General features: G+C 33.0%; 1 protein-coding gene, 1 non-coding gene and 3 pseudogenes across 6 annotated transcripts; 1 reads left to right on the top strand and 4 right to left on the bottom strand.

The window, feature by feature from the left end:
* Nucleotides 1-539: 539 nt before the first annotated feature.
* On the top strand, nt 540-3,258 carry AT2G15150 (annotated as a pseudogene; the record flags this gene model as incomplete). The annotated part of the gene is made up of 1 exon: nt 540-3,258.
* Nucleotides 3,259-4,059: 801 nt separating this feature from the next.
* AT2G15145 lies at nt 4,060-4,956 on the bottom strand (annotated as a pseudogene; the record flags this gene model as incomplete). The annotated part of the gene is made up of 1 exon: nt 4,060-4,956.
* Nucleotides 4,957-6,147: 1,191 nt separating this feature from the next.
* AT2G15140 lies at nt 6,148-10,822 on the bottom strand (annotated as a pseudogene; the record flags this gene model as incomplete). Its single annotated transcript has 1 exon — nt 6,148-10,822.
* A 702-nt stretch (nt 10,823-11,524) lies between these two features.
* Nucleotides 11,525-12,723, bottom strand: AT2G15130 (Plant basic secretory protein (BSP) family protein). Of its 2 annotated transcripts, NM_001124850.1 has the most exons (2): nt 12,512-12,723; nt 11,525-12,313 (listed from the first exon to the last, which is right to left on the bottom strand). In NM_001124850.1, exon 2 carries the CDS (start codon nt 12,132-12,134, stop codon nt 11,700-11,702), a length of 435 nt encoding a protein of 144 aa, NP_001118322.1. In that variant the 5' UTR covers nt 12,135-12,313; nt 12,512-12,723; the 3' UTR covers nt 11,525-11,699. The 2 variants fall into 2 exon arrangements, with proteins under 2 accessions (NP_001118322.1, NP_179117.1); NM_127075.2 differs by having other exon boundaries at nt 11,527-12,586.
* Nucleotides 12,724-13,214: 491 nt separating this feature from the next.
* AT2G15128 lies at nt 13,215-13,427 on the bottom strand. The gene has a single exon (NR_143749.1). It is a non-coding gene; the product is annotated as an other RNA (non-coding RNA).
* Between the last annotated feature and the right edge of the window lie 3,124 nt (nt 13,428-16,551).

Raw genomic sequence — 16,551 nt, 5'->3', positions numbered from 1 at the left:
GATTTTGGTTCTGATTTAGTGTTTACCTCTTTTGCATATGCTTTCGTGATAGATCTATGCCACTTACGCTTTAAAACGATTTGTAAAGCATGTTAACCACTTTTCAAAGTTTTTAAAATCCCTTGTAAATTATTCTATGCTACTTACGCTTTAAAACGATTTGTAAACCATGTTAACCAATTTTCAAAGCTTTTAAAATCCCTTGTAAATTATTCTATGCTACTTACTTACGCTTTAAAACAATTTGTAAACCATGTTAACCACTTTTCAAAGCTTTTAAAATCCCTTGTAAATTATTCTATGCTACTTACTTACTCTTTAAAACGATTTGTAAACCATGTTAACCACTTTTCAAAGCTTTTAAAATCCCTTGTAAATTATTCTATGCTACTTACTTACTCTTTAAAACGATTTATAAACCTTGCTTCTCTCTGTAGTGACAGTGTTTTTGTGGGTGTTGATTTTGTTGTTATTTATCTTATCAGGTTATAATGCTAGAATTGTATTCTGTTTGTGGCTTGTGGAAGTTGACAAACAATATGACTTGGGAATTTGAATTAGACATTGAATTGGGAGCTTCTTTAGTGCTCATTGATGAGCACATTACCTATCACGCGTTGGTTGATATTCTTGTAGAGGATTTTCAAATAGATAGTTCAACCAATTCTTTGAAGCTTAGTTACAAGTTAGTCTCCACGTCTACAACCATACAATCTCATCCTTTTTATACTAGGAACGATAGACAGCTTGCAACTTTTATGCACAAATTCTCACAGAGTGGAGGATTGCTTCAGTTATGTTTGACTGTAGAGCAAATTTCTGTGACAGTTGAGCAGGTTTTTTAATAACCTTCTTGTGTTATAATTTTAAAAATCCTTGTAAAATCATTATTAAGTCAGTGATTGTGCTTATTATAGGCTGAGACTACTTCAAATCCTTTTGTTTCTCATTCTGTCCCTAATGCTCAGGTACTAATCGTTTTAAAAATCCTTGTAAAATCATTATTAACGTTTTTAAACCCCTTTTAAAAATCCTTGTAAAATCATTATTAACGTTTTTAAACCCCTTTTAAAAATCCTTGTAAAATCATTATTAAGTCAGTGATTGAGTTTATTACAGGCTGAGACGACTTCAAATCCTTTTGCTTCTCATTCTGCATCTACTACTCAGGTAATAATCCTTTTAAAAAATCTTGTAAAATCATTATTAACGTTTTTAAACCCCTTTTAAAAATCCTTGTACAATCATTATTTAAGATAGATTGATGTTTGAGGTAAGCTTTTTATTTTGGCAGTCGAGGTTAACCTCTAGGATTATTGAGGCGTTTGTATCTGAAACATCTAGTATTCTTGATCAACAGTATTCTAGTTATGCGTTTTCAACTGGTCTAAGTGATGCTGATTCTTTATTTATTGGAAAAATTTTCAAAGACAAAGATGAAATGGTATTCACGTTGCGGATGTTTGCAGTGAAGCACAACTTTGAGTTTCATACAGTGAAATCAGATCTCACGAGGTATGTTCTTCATTGTATTGATGAAAACTGTAGTTGGAGACTACGTGCAACTAGGGCTGGTGGATCCGAGAGTTATGCTATTCGGAAGTATGTTAGTCATCACAGTTGTGACTCTTCATTAAGGAATGTTAGTCATCGTCAAGCATCTGCAAGGACATTAGGAAGATTGATAAGTAACCATTTTGAAGGAGGAAAACTTCCCCTCAGACCTAAACAGCTGATAGAAATATTTAGAAAAGATCATGGAGTTGGAATCAATTATTCGAAAGCTTGGAGAGTTCAAGAACATGCAGCAGAACTTGCGAGGGGTTTACCTGATGATAGTTTTGAGGTTTTACCGAGGTGGTTCCACAGGGTACAAGTGACGAATCCAGGTTCTATCACTTTTTTCAAAAAAGATTCTGCTAATAAGTTTAAGTATGCGTTTCTGGCTTTTGGTGCATCAATTAGAGGTTATAAGTTGATGAGAAAAGTCATATCTATTGATGGTGCCCATCTGACATCAAAGTTTAAAGGGACTTTGCTTGGTGCCTCAGCTCAGGATGGGAATTTTAATTTGTATCCTATTGCTTTTGCAATAGTTGACTCTGAAAATGACGCGTCATGGGACTGGTTTTTGAAGTGTTTGCTGAATATAATCCCTGATGAGAATGATTTAGTTTTTGTGTCTGAACGAGCTGCTTCTATTGCAAGCGGACTTTCAGGGAATTATCCACTTGCTCATCATGGACTTTGCACTTTTCATTTGCAAAAAAACTTGGAAACCCATTTCAGAGGTTCTTCACTTATTCCAGTTTACTATGCGGCTTCTAGAGTTTACACGAAGACAGAATTTGATTCTTTGTTCTGGGAAATCACTAATAGTGATAAAAAGTTAGCACAATATCTTTGGGAGGTACATGTTAGGAAATGGTCTCGAGCTTATTCTCCTTCAAATCGGTACAACATCATGACATCTAATCTAGCTGAATCTGTTAATGCCTTGTTGAAACAGAACCGCGAGTATCCGATTGTTTGCCTATTTGAGTCAATCAGATCTATTATGACAAGATGGTTTAATGAGCGACGTGAAGAGAGTAGTCAACATCCGTCTGCTGTTACTATAAATGTAGGGAAGAAAATGAAAGCGTCATATGATACTTCAACACGATGGCTTGAGGTTTGTCAAGTTAATCAAGAAGAGTTTGAGGTAAAAGGAGATACCAAAACGCATTTGGTTAATCTGGACAAAAGGACTTGCACATGCTGTATGTTTGATATTGATAAATTTCCTTGCGCACATGGAATTGCTTCTGCTAACCATATCAATCTGAACGAAAACATGTTTGTTGATGAGTTTCATTCTACTTACAGGTTTTATCTCTATTCTTCACAACTTTACAGGCGTTTTTAAATGTTTTAATATCTCTTTTTATGGTTTTATCTGTGTTTATGTGGTTTTAATCTCAGTTTACATCGCTGTAATTTACAGGTGGCGTCAAGCATATTCAGAGAGCATTCACCCAAATGGTGATATGGAATATTGGGAGATTCCAGAAACTATTAGTGAAGTTATTTGTCTCCCACCTTCTACTCGTGTACCTAGTGGCAGACGGAAGAAAAAGAGGATACCTTCTGTTTGGGAGCATGGACGGTCTCAGCCAAAACCAAAATTACACAAATGCAGTAGGTGTGGTCAGTCGGGTCACAACAAATCAACTTGTGTTGCTGCATTTAGATATATCTTTATCTCCAAAGAATTGAATATTGTTGGGTTTTTTAATATTTTCTTCATTGTGTCGTGTCATTACTCTCGTTTGTTAAAATTACTATCAAACTTTTACAAGTAATTTTGAAGGTTATTCCAATATATTACCTTTTAAAATCTCTTGTAAAATCCTGTTTAAAACGTCTGTTTAAATCCTTTTAAAATACCTTGTAAATCTTTCGTTATGCCACTTACATATACTTTAAACGATTGTAAATCAAGTTAAACACTTTTACAAGCTTTTAACTTGAATCTTTTAAAATGTCTTGTAAGTCGTTTACTAAAATTACTATCAAACTTTACAAGTAATTTTAATAGTAATTCCAATAATTTACCTTTTTAACATATTTTGTAAAAGCCTGTTTAAAACGTCTTTGAAAATCCTTTTAAAATACCTTGTAAATATTTCGTTATGCCACTTACATATACTTTTAACAATTGTGAATCAAGTTAAACACTTTTACAAGCTTTTAAAATTCCTTATAAATCATTTTCTGACATTAACTTATTCTTCTTAAACGAATGTTAATCAAATAAACCCCTTTTAAAAGCTTTTAAAATCCCTTGTAAATCATGCTTTACCACTTTATTATCCTTAAAAACCGATAGCAAACCATGTAAGCTGTTTATGCCTTTAAAATCACTTGTAAATCATGACAATTCTTAGAAAACCATAAACAGTTGACAATAGTAAAGCATTTTGATTAGATTTGACAGTCATAATTAAAATACAAGTACAATCATAGATTCCAAATAATAAAAGTAAAATAAACATGTTTGAAATAAGTCAGTCTAAAGAACTAAATCCATTTTTGCCTTAGTAGCTCTGTCCTTCTCTACCTGCAAATAAAATTCAACCTGTAAGTTATTTTTTGCATAACAATAATATTCAAGTTTTTAAAGATATATCGTTATACAAAAGAAGAGTTTAACACTAACCATTATTATCTTGCAGATTTGTTCAGCTAGGTATTTCACTTCTGGATGAGCTCGAGGCAGTTTGTCAGGATGAATGAGTAACGTTGCTTTCTTTAAAGCTAATTTGTATTTCTTCTCGTCCCACATATCCCAAATTTCGACTTTTTGCCATTTACTGTCGGGCCAAAGAATCTGAAATGTAAAAATTCCAAAATGATTAGAATTAAAATCTTTTGCAGCAAAACAATGATGTAATTTAACTTACTTCTTCAAGTGACGATAGTAGATCTCTTATTAATTTGTTTTTCGCCCATTTTTTAACTTTTAGGTCAATTTCTTCCATTACTTCCTGATTCAACATGACCGGCGTCAAAGGAGTTTGAACTGATACAAAAACAAAAACAAAAATATTTAGAAGTTGTTTATCAAGGCAAATCATCTGTGAATGTAAAAAGAACTTACGACTGCTTTGTCCTTGGGTGATTTCTTCTTCTTGCGTGAGAGTGGTGTTTGATTAACATCTTCATCATCTTTCTTGGTCTCTCTTGGAACCTGTAAACAAAAACATCAAAACAAATTTTTATTTTTTGACAATTTTATCATGTGTTTTTAAACAATTAAGGAATGTAGACCTCTGTTGTTTCTTCTTTTTGAGGTTGTGATTCTTTCTCTGTGGGTGCAGTCCCATTATCTTCATCATCTGACAAAATTACATATGCTTCTTGATCTTCTTTGAAGGTTTTTGAAACCCAAATATCAAACTTTAAAACATAAATCTATCAAAATTATATAACAATTTTCAACACTCCTTCAAAATCCCAAATATCAATCTATTTTACTTGTTTCGTTTTCAACCGAAAAACCTAGAAATGCTAGAACAAAAAAGAGATTCGGCAAAAATCGAACAAACCCAAATGTTAAACTTCAGTTTCGTAAATTAGTTACCTTCAATTGCTTCCTTTTTGCTGGATAATCAGATTTTCTTCAGATTGTTGAAAGGAAGAAGACGAAGACGACAGTTTGTATTCTTTTTTCTTTTTTTTTGTTACTTTTTTGTTGTCTTTTCACGGTTCCCTTCCTTTTTTGTTTTTGGGTTATAGTGAATTTTTGGGCTTTAGTGTTTTTTGGGCTTTTAGTGTTTTTTTACTAAAACAGTTTGTTTTTCTAAATAACAGGCCTAGGCCCAATTAGTAACAGATACAGTGTTTAACATTACTGTAACTTTTTCAACGGTTGATATTCTCTTTTAAAAACGGTTGTAAATCATTTTAAAAACGGTTGTAAATCTTTTCAAAGTGACTGACCCTAATTCGGTGAAGATGTCAGCAGCCAATCCCTGTTTAATTTGTTTTTAGGTTATAGTGAATTTTTGGGCTTTAGTGTTTTTTGGGCTTTTAGTTTTTTTTTAAACTAAAACAATTTGTTTTTCTAAATAACAGGCCTAGGCCCAATTAGTAACAGATACAGTATTTAACATTACTGTAACTTTTTCAACGGTTGAAATTCTCATTTAAAAACGGTTGTAAATCTTTTCATAATAACAGTTACTGCAGCTTTTTCAACACTTTTAAAACGCTTTTAAAACAGCTTATAAATCGTTTGTAAATCTCTTTTAAAAACGGTTGTAAATCATTTTAAAAACGATTGTAAATTTTTTTCATAATAACCGCTATTGCAGCTTTTTCAACACTTTTAAAATCCTTATAAAGCAGCTTGTAAATCGTTTAAAAACCCTGTTTAAAAGCATGTTTAAAGTCCTTTTCCATTCAAATCAAAGCACCTATTAACCCAAACAACCATTATACAGTAATTTTGTAAAACAGGAGTTGAACTAAATAAACTTCATAAATTTTGTTTCATACAGATGTTCATAAAATATTCAAATGACAAAGTTTTATGAAATAAGAAACAAAAGCTGATAAATATATCTTATACTCCACTACTTTTTGATTAGAAGTCTGCTACTTCTACAAAGTGACTGACCCTAATTCGGTGAAGATGTCAGCAGCCAATTTATTCCTAACGTTTTGAATTATGTTCCCTTCAAGGTTTGAATGGCTGGTATACATTGAGTAGCATTCCATAAACTTCAGCATATAGATACCAGACTCTTCATTTCTAGGAGCCTACAACCAAAAACCAAAAGAATTACTTAAGCAAAGAAGTTATAGAAGTCAGGACTTACGAAATATTCATTTCTAAGACTATGATATATTTAAAGAAGTTACCTGAGGAAAAGTAGTCAGGACTTTGATGCTAAATGGAGAGACATCCATGTCTTCTTTTTTGAGGATGTTCCGAACAATGTATGGCATAGTTATAGAGTAGGCAGCAACATATTTTTTCTTGACTTCTTCTGTTAAATAAGAAGCTGCACATTCCCATATACAAACTGTCTTCTGTTCCAAGTGGATGAGCAAGGCAACCCAGCATTTTCCTTTGATACAGAAAGGAGCCAATATGCACTTGGTTTCTTCCTCTATTATCAGCTTACTGATTTCTTCAGACTGAAACTGAAATCCCTCTTTGTTATCCAAAAACTCCATGTATGACTCATCAATCACATTTAAGAAAGACGATCCAACAAATACAACTGATTTGTTTTTGAATAATTCTGGATTGCTTTCCTTCCTCGTTTTCATCAACTCCAAAGCTGCATCAACATGCTAAACACAACAAAAATAAAAATTATCATATTAGAAAACCCCTTTAAAAACGATTGTAAAAAATGCAAACCCTTTTTAAAATACCTTGTAAATCATTCTACGCCACATACTTATGCTTTTTAACGATTGTAAATCAAGTTAAACACTTTTAAAAGCTTTTAAAATCCCTTGTAAATCATTCTATGCCACTAAGTTCTGCTTCTAAAACGATTGTTAATCAATTAAACCCTTTTTAATAGCTTTTAAAATCCCTTGTAAATCAATCCTTACCACTTTCTAATCCGTTAAAAACGATTGCAGTCATGTAAATCCTTTTTAAAATACCTTGTAAATCATTCTTTACCACTTTCTAATCTTTTAAAATTGTTTATAAACCACGTAACCCTTTTTAAAATCCCTTTTGTAAATAACTTAATGATGCTTTAAAAACTATATGTAATTCATGGGTTACCAATTTTACAAGGATTTTTAGACATACCGTTGCTGTGATTGCTTTCCCTGGCGTCTCTAGGGTTGTAAACCACTTTGTATCTACAATATTTCCCGCGATTGATAGTGGCCTACAACAACAAAACAGTCAACAATGATGCTTCTTCCATTATTAAAAAAAACTCACTATCTTACTAACAAAACTCACTTGTTTTTCCTTGACTTCTTCCATTCAGCCAATTTCTCAAGTCTTGTGGCATCAACTTTCGCAAATGGATGCAAAATTGGATGCTTCTTCTTCTCAGCTGTGAAAGGTGCTTGGGTATGAATGGAAGGAACCGTATCCCGCTTACTCTTTCTTTGCGGAGCGGGCTGAAAATCATCATTATCGCCATCATTATCAGCGTTATCACCATCATTGCCAATAATTTTCCTTTTCTTACTCTCTGCCTATCAAAAAAAAAAAAAAATAGATGTTTAAAATACCTTGTAAACAAAATTTTCAAAATCATAATAAATTAGATACTAACCTCTTTCCTTGTTGGAACATCAACATCAGCACTATCAACTTGTTTCTGCCTCTTTCTCGGCACCTAGAATAGTAAAAGACACCAATTAAAAGTATTTTTAAAATCCCTTGTAAATATCATAACAAGACAATTGACAATTTTTAAAAACAGTACTGTTGCAAATACTAACCTGTTTTCTTGTTTTAAGATTATCCTCAGCATGAACACTTGGTTTAACTCTCTTGTTCTGAAGTTGCATGAAAGATAAACTTTTAAAGATTTGAAAAAAATATTATAAACACTTGGTTAGATAATACAAATTTTTTTAAATGCTAACCTGATTTCTTCCTCTGCTAACTCTCTTCTTATCCTTTTGAACATCCAGACTTTCTTCAGACAAAATATTGAAATTTGGTGTAGAGGATCGTGGAGTAGGAGACTTATCCTTGAAAAGATAACAGAATGTAAAATTATAAAAAGGATACTAATCATTTTTGTAAGACTTTTAGAGATATAAATTACTGTACTTTTGATGATTCTTCAACTAATTCATCACCAACATCACGTTGGGTGTTTTCATCATCACCCGGATAGCTCCCATACTGTGTGTTTGGCTCTCGGATTGAATCTTCAAATGATTCATTGTCATTCTGTAACAAAATAAAAACAATAAGTCAATCATTAATATAATTAGTAGACCTTTAAAATAGCTTGTAAAGATTTTCAATTACCTCTGCTTTTCTTTCTAGTCCTCCTTCTTCTTCAGCCTGCGAAAAAAAAGAGTACATTGTAAAGGTTTACTACGTATTTAACCTTTAAAATACATTGTAAAACCTTTCCTTTCAAATAGCTTTTAAAGAAACATTTACAATTACCTCTGGTTGTCTTTCTACTCCTTCATCTTCTTGTTTTCTTTCTTCATCTTCCTCAGATCTCTGATTATTCTTTTCCTCCATTCTAATGTCCAAAATCCTCTCAATCAGCTCGACTCTCTTGTTAAGATCTTCAAGGATTGTCAAAATCCTGTCAAGCTTCTCGCTATCAGATATTTTGTTATTGATTTTGTTTTGACCTACTTCTTCAAGGGCAGCACAAACATCAACGCATCTTGTATTCCATTCAGTTTTCTTCAATCTGTAGCCCATCTTAACAAGTTCCAAAACCTGTTGGAATTCTATGTCGTCTGTGTGGAAATCAGGAACTAAAGACTTGAAGTCTTCTGGGTTTCAAATAATTGTATTCACCTCAATCTGCGAAGATACAATAACATTACAAATCTTGAGAAAGCAGAACTTCAAATCTCAAAACCATTTAAAGAATTCTGTAAATAGACAAAAGCTTACCTCAGAAACATCATTTACAAGGTTTACGATCTTGAAAAACTCTGGAGTAGTAGTGCTTTTCCACTTCAATATCAATGGATATTCAGATTGGAATTCCTTATCTTTAACTCCATATGCTGCACCAAATGCTGGAACTGCGCTCAACACCCATATTGTTAGCGCTAGTCCAAATCCTCTCAAATCATATTTCTCTTTTGCCCAAGTTTTCTCGTCCATTCTCAGAATTGAATTTGATAGAACACTGAATGCTTCTTTACCCCACGGTTGGGCTGTGTACATCTCAAAATCAAAAGCATGCTGCAATCTTGGCAAAGGTATCTTCTCTTTTTCATATGGTGTCAAAAGAATTCCTTCAGTCAACACTACTGCAGCAAGACACAACTTTTCTTCATCTTCAACAGCAGGTTCACCTTCCTTAGGTTTTAAAAACAATCGATCTTCGAGATCACCAAGAGTATAGGATCCTTTACTAGCCCAAAAGTATGGTTCTTTTACAAGATCTTTCCCCTTTCGTCGAAGTTCCCTATGAACAGGTTCACATTGAATTCCTGTATGAACAAAAGACAGTGTAGAGACTATTATTACAGGTTTTATAGTAAATACTTTAAAAACGATTGTAAATCATGTTTAACACTTTTAAAAGTTTTTAAAAGCTTTTAAAATCCCTTATAAATCATTCAATGCCACTAACTTATGGTTTAAAAACGATTGTAAACCATGCAGACACTTTTAAAATCTCTTGTAAATCATTATATGACACTTACTTATGCTTTAAAAACGATTGTAAATCATGTTTAACCCTTCTAAAAGCTTTTAAAATCTCTTGTAAATCATTCTATTCAACTTACTTATGCTTAAAAAACGATTGCTAATCATGTTTAACCCTTAGAAAAGGTTTTAAAATCCCTTGTAGATATTCTATGCCACTTACTTATGTTTTAAAATCGATTGTAAACTATGCAAACACTTCTAAGATCCCTTGTAAATCGTTTTAAGACACTTACTTATGCTTTTAAAATCCCTTGTAAACGTGTTTAACACTTCTTTAAGCTTTTAAAATTCCTTGTAAATTATTCTATGCTAATTACTTATGCCTAAAAACGGTTGTAAACCATGCATACCCTTTTTAAAATCCCTTGTAAATCATTATCTGCCACTAACTTATGCTTCTTAAACGATTGTTAATGAAGTAAACCCCTTTTAAAAGCTTTTAAAATCCCTTGTAAATTATCTATGACACTTACTTATGTTTTAAAAACGATTGTAAACTACGCAAACAGTTATGCAAATGCCTTGTAAATCATTCTACGACAGTTAATTAAGCTTTAAAAACGATTGTAAAACTTTATTACCTGTTGTGAGATAGAACTCTCTCAAGGAGAAACGGATAGGTTGAGAATCAACTCTAAACCAAAGAGTTGATCCTTTTGTTTTCACTCTCTGCTGCATGAGATAGTGAAAGATTTTTCCAGAAAATCTGATTCCCTTCTTAGCCTTCATTTTTGGTCCCAATTCAACTAGAGGACCAAGAAACGAACTTCTAATCTTCTGAAATAAACACTCGCCTAAAGCTTCCTCTACTTTACTAACTAAATTCCAATCCGAGTATTGTTGAACGGTTCCCAGTGCAATAGATTCCTCACCTTCTCTGTAGATTTGTTCAGGCAATGTAAGGATTTCACTCTCTGAATCCATCTGCAAAACATGTTATGAAACAGCGTCAGATTGACTATAAAATCGATTATTAAAACGGTTACCGTCGGATCAATCGATATCTCTGGGGATTGTTTGCGTCGTAGAGAAATGATCTGAATCCTTCACAGAAGAACAGGTTTATCGGAGAGGAAATTCGTCTGCGATTTTGGGGTTTCTCAGAGAGAAAATTCGTCGGCGATTTTGAGTGAAATCGGAGAGGAAATTCGTTGGCGATTTTGAGTGAAATCGGAGAGGGAATTCGTCAGCGATTTTGAGTGAAATCGGAGAGGAAATTCGCCGGCGATTTTGAGTGAAATCGGAGAGGAAAACGAAGAAGTTTGTGCCAAAACGAAGAAGTTTGTGAAACGAACGTGAAACCTAATCATTCAGAGGGTAAGACAGTCATTTGGCATATTAGAAGGGGTAGTTTTAAAAATGGCCTTCAGGAAAGGGCACTTTTACAAAAGGTTATTAAAATAAGGGCAATTTTGCAAATCTCCCTAATTTTTAAAGCAATAAAATATACAGCTACAGTCATCACACATACAGCAAAAATTCTACAGCAAAAAATCTATAATAAAAAATCTACAGTTACAGACGAACCAATCACACACTAAATTACATTTTCTATCTATCATTAATAGTATGTTTTAAAATTAGAAGAAACAATACATATGAGCTTATAGATAATCATACTAATTTCGTAACAATAATATCAACTCTTTTTAAAAAAAAATACATCAATAGGTATATCCATTTTCCAATGGAAACTTACAACACCATCAAAGGACAGCATAGTATATTTATTTCTTATATAAACGTATTATTTTTATAGCATACTATTTTATATCTTAAATTAAATTATTATACTTTGTATTCATTGACCATAGTTGGCCTTGTACTCTCTCCAGAGTTGATTAACGTCTTTCCCAAGCAAATCAACAAAGAAGCCATCATTGTAGTCACTCCTCATCTTCTTGTTCAGCTCCGCCACAAATCCATTCCTCAAATCGTTACAATACTCCAAAAACCTAGCGGTGACATCGTAACCCTGATCCCACCTATCACCACCACCAGGCCTCACCCAATGACTCGCAACATAACCCGCTTTCAGCCTCACGTAATCCGCGATCCCTTCGATAAGCCCTCCCGGAGCCCGACCTGCACCGTTCCACTGCCAAGAATGGACCACCTCGTGATAAACCACCCCGGTAAATCCCCTCCTTACATATCCTTTGTCATCCACGAGAGATCCCGCGTTGTAATGTATCTCGTCTTGCGAGCTGTATGCTATGCCGTTACTGTTCTCCATGAAGAGTGTGATCTTTGTAACGTCCTTTCTGTCTGAAGGGTTAGTTTGTTGGAACAAACGCCACGTGAAGTCCGTTGCATCTCTCAGTGATTGTTCGCCATAACTCACGCCGCCGATCTCATTCCGGAATCTCCTTCCTCCAGGAGAGTCGCCAGTATTGTCGACAACAGAGAAGTCAACTGCACTGACCAATGAGACAGCGAGCATTAGAGATATTACAAGGAAAATTTTGTGACAAGCCATTTTTTTTCTTTTGGTTACTCTTTTTGTATTTTGGACGATGATCTGTTTAGGTTTAGAGGAAGATTTATATATAGAGAAAAAAAATATGAAAGCGAAAAAATGAAAAATAAACGAAAGATTAGTCAACAGAAGACCTTTCCTTTGGTATTGGATCCTACAATGGTGAAAACATTTCTAAATATATGCTCATTGAGCTTATTAGAAGTGATTGAAAATGCAATAGCTCAATGAGCTTTATTGAAAATGAAAAGAAGAGAGAAAGGTGAAAGCTTTAAGTTGTCTTCAAGAGTAAAATAGATTTGGATTTGATTTCATACAATAGAGACTAGAGAAGAGTTGCTCAATGTGGCAACTCTCTAGGTTACACACATAGTTCACAATACATGAATATATATATGAGAGACTACTTGCTAGATAACCTAATTACATGGGTTTGGATGGGCTTCTATAAAGATATAGTTTGGGCTTTTATGTGTGTTCTAATATTCCCCCGCAAACTTGGCGTGGTGTGGAAGCAACATGACAAGTTTGAACTTCAATTGAAATGGCAGCACAAATGGAGATGACTTGACAAGAGCATGAGTAGACAAAGCAAGATCACTTGGTTGTAGATAGTAGCATCTCTTCACCATAAAATCAGTCTTTAGTGTGAGAACTTTTCAGGTTCTTTTGACCTATTTGTCTCACGAAGAGTCCGGGTTTTCTTTACCTCGTTTAACTCCCCTAAGCTGTCCCATGAAGAAGAAGAATTCTCTTCCCACAACTACTTAGATCCTACTAGCTATCTGTTTCTCATTCTTTAGCCAATCACAATTTGCATCTATATACTCAGTTTCTCTTCTCTACGGCATTTTATCGAACATCTTACGTGCGTCAATCAAAAACTTGTGTTTGCCATAAAATCAACAGAGTTTTGCAGCCCATAAACACATCTTTATCAAAACAAAACCAAGACCAGCTTTTAGCCCTTCCAAGAGCTCATCAACAGCCAACGTTCCATGAAGATAGATTGAGCAAAGTGCTCCTAATCTGATTTGTCCAAACTAAACAACCTATTTCATTCTAACTTCTCAATTCCAGACCTAGAAATCTAAACCAACCATCATCATTACTCTTGTTCTGTTTCAGAGCAAGGCAAATACATTACCGTTTATATCTCCGATGTAGCTGAGACAACATTCAAGTCTGGAATTTTCGTCGAACACCTGGCGTACTAGACAAGGCAGAGTCATACTCAAGCAGTGGTGGCTCTGATCTCTTCGTTTAATACATAGAAATCTTCAACCAATTCTGCCTCTCTTCCTCAGAAACCAGTCTTCACCTTTTCTTCTCCAATCTCTCAAGTTCTTGCTTTAGCTCTCGTTGCTTCTCCTTCATCAGATTCATCAAGCTTTTGTGATTCTTTAACAGAAAACTTTGTCGCTGACGAGACTGGAATCTTATCCATAGATAATGAGACTAAGATTTCTTCTGTCGGGTTTACTGAAAGTGAGAGAAACTAAAGACTAGCCTTGCTTTAGATATTGTGGGAAAGATAGAAGGCTCGACGTTTCAAAGAGTGAGCAGAGACTAAGATAGTGAGAGTAAAACCATAAATCCCTTAGATGGACTGATGCTCTGATACCATGCAAACATTTCTAAATATATGCTCATTGAGCTTATTAGAAGAGATTGAAAATGCAATAGCTCAATGAGCTTTATTGAAAATGAAAAGAAGAGAGAAAGGTGAAAGTTTTAAGTTGTCTTCAAGAGTAAAATAGATTTGGATTTGATTTCATACAATAGAGACTAGAGAAGAGTTGCTCAATGTGGCAACTCTCTAGGTTACACACATAGTTCACAATACATGAATATATACATGAGAGACTACTTGCTAGATAACCTAATTACATGAGTTTGGATAGGCTTCTATAAAAATATAGTTTGGGCTTTTATGTGTGTTCTAATAAATGGTAGACTCATCAAATTGAAGAACTTGAAAATGAATTGAAAAATATTCCTGATGAGAATTTACTCCTCGAGGAATAATCTCCAAGAAATTAAATTTGATTTGCTGCTTAATTGAATTTGCTATTTTATTTAGTAGGGTTTTATTTAGTTTCCTCAGGATAACTTAGGCTTTTAATTCTATCTCATATCACGTTATTTGTTTTGGATTTTATTTATATTTCATGGTTACGTTAATGGATATTGGTTTGTTTTTTTAATTATGAATTAATAAATTCATATTATAATATTAATTTATAATGAATATCTAATACATGATAAGCTTTTGTATCATTGTGATAATAATTGAGTAAAACAATAATGTCAAATCGGATTGGAGATGAGTCTGTCGTAGTAACCAAACACAAGGGTTTCAAGAAAAAAAAAAGTTGCTGTTTTGTTTACGAATATGAGACTTTTGTTTTGGTTATCGTTTGCGACGGTTTGAAACTATGGGTTTGTTGTTAGGAGTGACATAATTAAGACGTTATTATAGTCACAAAATATGACGGTTTTGAAACAATAGTTTTAGTTAATACTTTTGACTAATTACCATAATTTTTAGTATTCATTTGTGACAGTTTAAGACAAAAATAATTGTTGTAATGGAGCAAAAAATATGATTGTTCGAGGACAGTTTTTTAGTTAGTAATATGTGCCAGATAAGTGATACTTTATAAGTCATTAACTATGAAATTTTGAAACTATAGTTTCGTCGTAATTAGTAACGAACTTGAGACTCGGTATCGGTCACGGTTTAGAGATGATAATTTCATTATGCATTAGTGATGGTTTTGATAAGCTTACCAATTGTTACATATTGTGACGAAATAGCTACTCGATTTGTTTGTCGCAATATATGTGACGTTTTAGACCATGTACATAGGTGAGACATTTAGAGTATCAAGAGTCATAAATAATTTTTAATAGATCAAACAATAGATTTAGGCTTGATACCGTATCACTGCAGTGATTCTTTTGATACCCAGTATCAGATGATGTGGAGGCTCATGATTCGTTTTTGAAAGTCGTTTTTTCTTGAAAAAAAATAATTCATTTTTCTCTCTGATAGTCTTTCTACTATTTTAGTCAACTAGCTATATTTTCTGCGAGTAAGTAATTTTGTAGGTTTTTCGTGATTATGCGACATAATTTTACAGTAATTTTGTAATCTTATATTTTTATAAATTTATTTTTTGATTTTATAAATATTTTGTTTTTAATGATACCAATATCGGTCTCACCACTGGAAACAATTTATTACGAATATCATAAAAAATATCAAACAATAAAAAACATTAAAATTAATAGTAAAAAATTGTTAATGATACTCATAGGATATCAACTATGTGCATGCTCTTAGTTACAGCAAAAAAGTGTTTTTTTTTTTTTACAGCAAAAAAGTTGTGATGATTGTATTGTACCTTGTTGTAACAACGATATTTTTTCTTTGAATATAATTTAACATTTAATTAAAAAACATATTTAAAATTGTCATAAATTTTTAATATTTTTTATCGTAACAAAATATTTATTATTTTTTGATAAATATTTGGTCTTATTAAAATGATTTTCTTGTAAGTTTTATATAAAGAAAATAAATGAAGTTAAATTGTTTTTTATAAAAAAATAAATAAATGGAATTGTGAAAATGGAAAGATGAAAAATAATCGAGATTTATTAGTCAATCGAAGAGCTTTCAGCTTTCATTTGGTTGTGCCCATAGACTCAGTAATAACTAATAAGGCGTACAAGATGGTGCAAGTAGACTTGGAAGATTTTTCAGAAATAGAAAAAAAAAAAAAAGATATATATATAGGTAGACTTGGACAACGACGACGACTAGTCCAGGAGACTCACTTAACTCCCTCAATTTATATTTGGTTTAGTCTACTTGGTTTTCGTTTGGCATTGCTTCGACACTGTAAACCAAAGATAAACTACAAAATTTGAATTTATGAAAATTAAGGATTCGAACTTGCGATTTAAGGAGAAATTGGACTTTAACTTTCATATGAAGTGGGATAGAGGTCCGAAATCTGTATAGTTATAATGCTATATGAAACTTTCTACGGAAACACATGTCGTTTACCTCATAAATTTCAAACAAAGAATGTGAAGTTCATGACATCATTTGAAGACCCACTAGTGGTCCAGTTAAGAAATGTGAGTAACGGTTGTAGACAAT

The sequence above is a fragment of the Arabidopsis thaliana genome, chromosome 2 (assembly GCF_000001735.4).
Source record: "Arabidopsis thaliana chromosome 2, partial sequence".
Classification (NCBI taxonomy): Eukaryota; Viridiplantae; Streptophyta; class Magnoliopsida; order Brassicales; family Brassicaceae; genus Arabidopsis; species Arabidopsis thaliana.
This window is presented reverse-complemented; position numbering and strand designations above follow the sequence as displayed.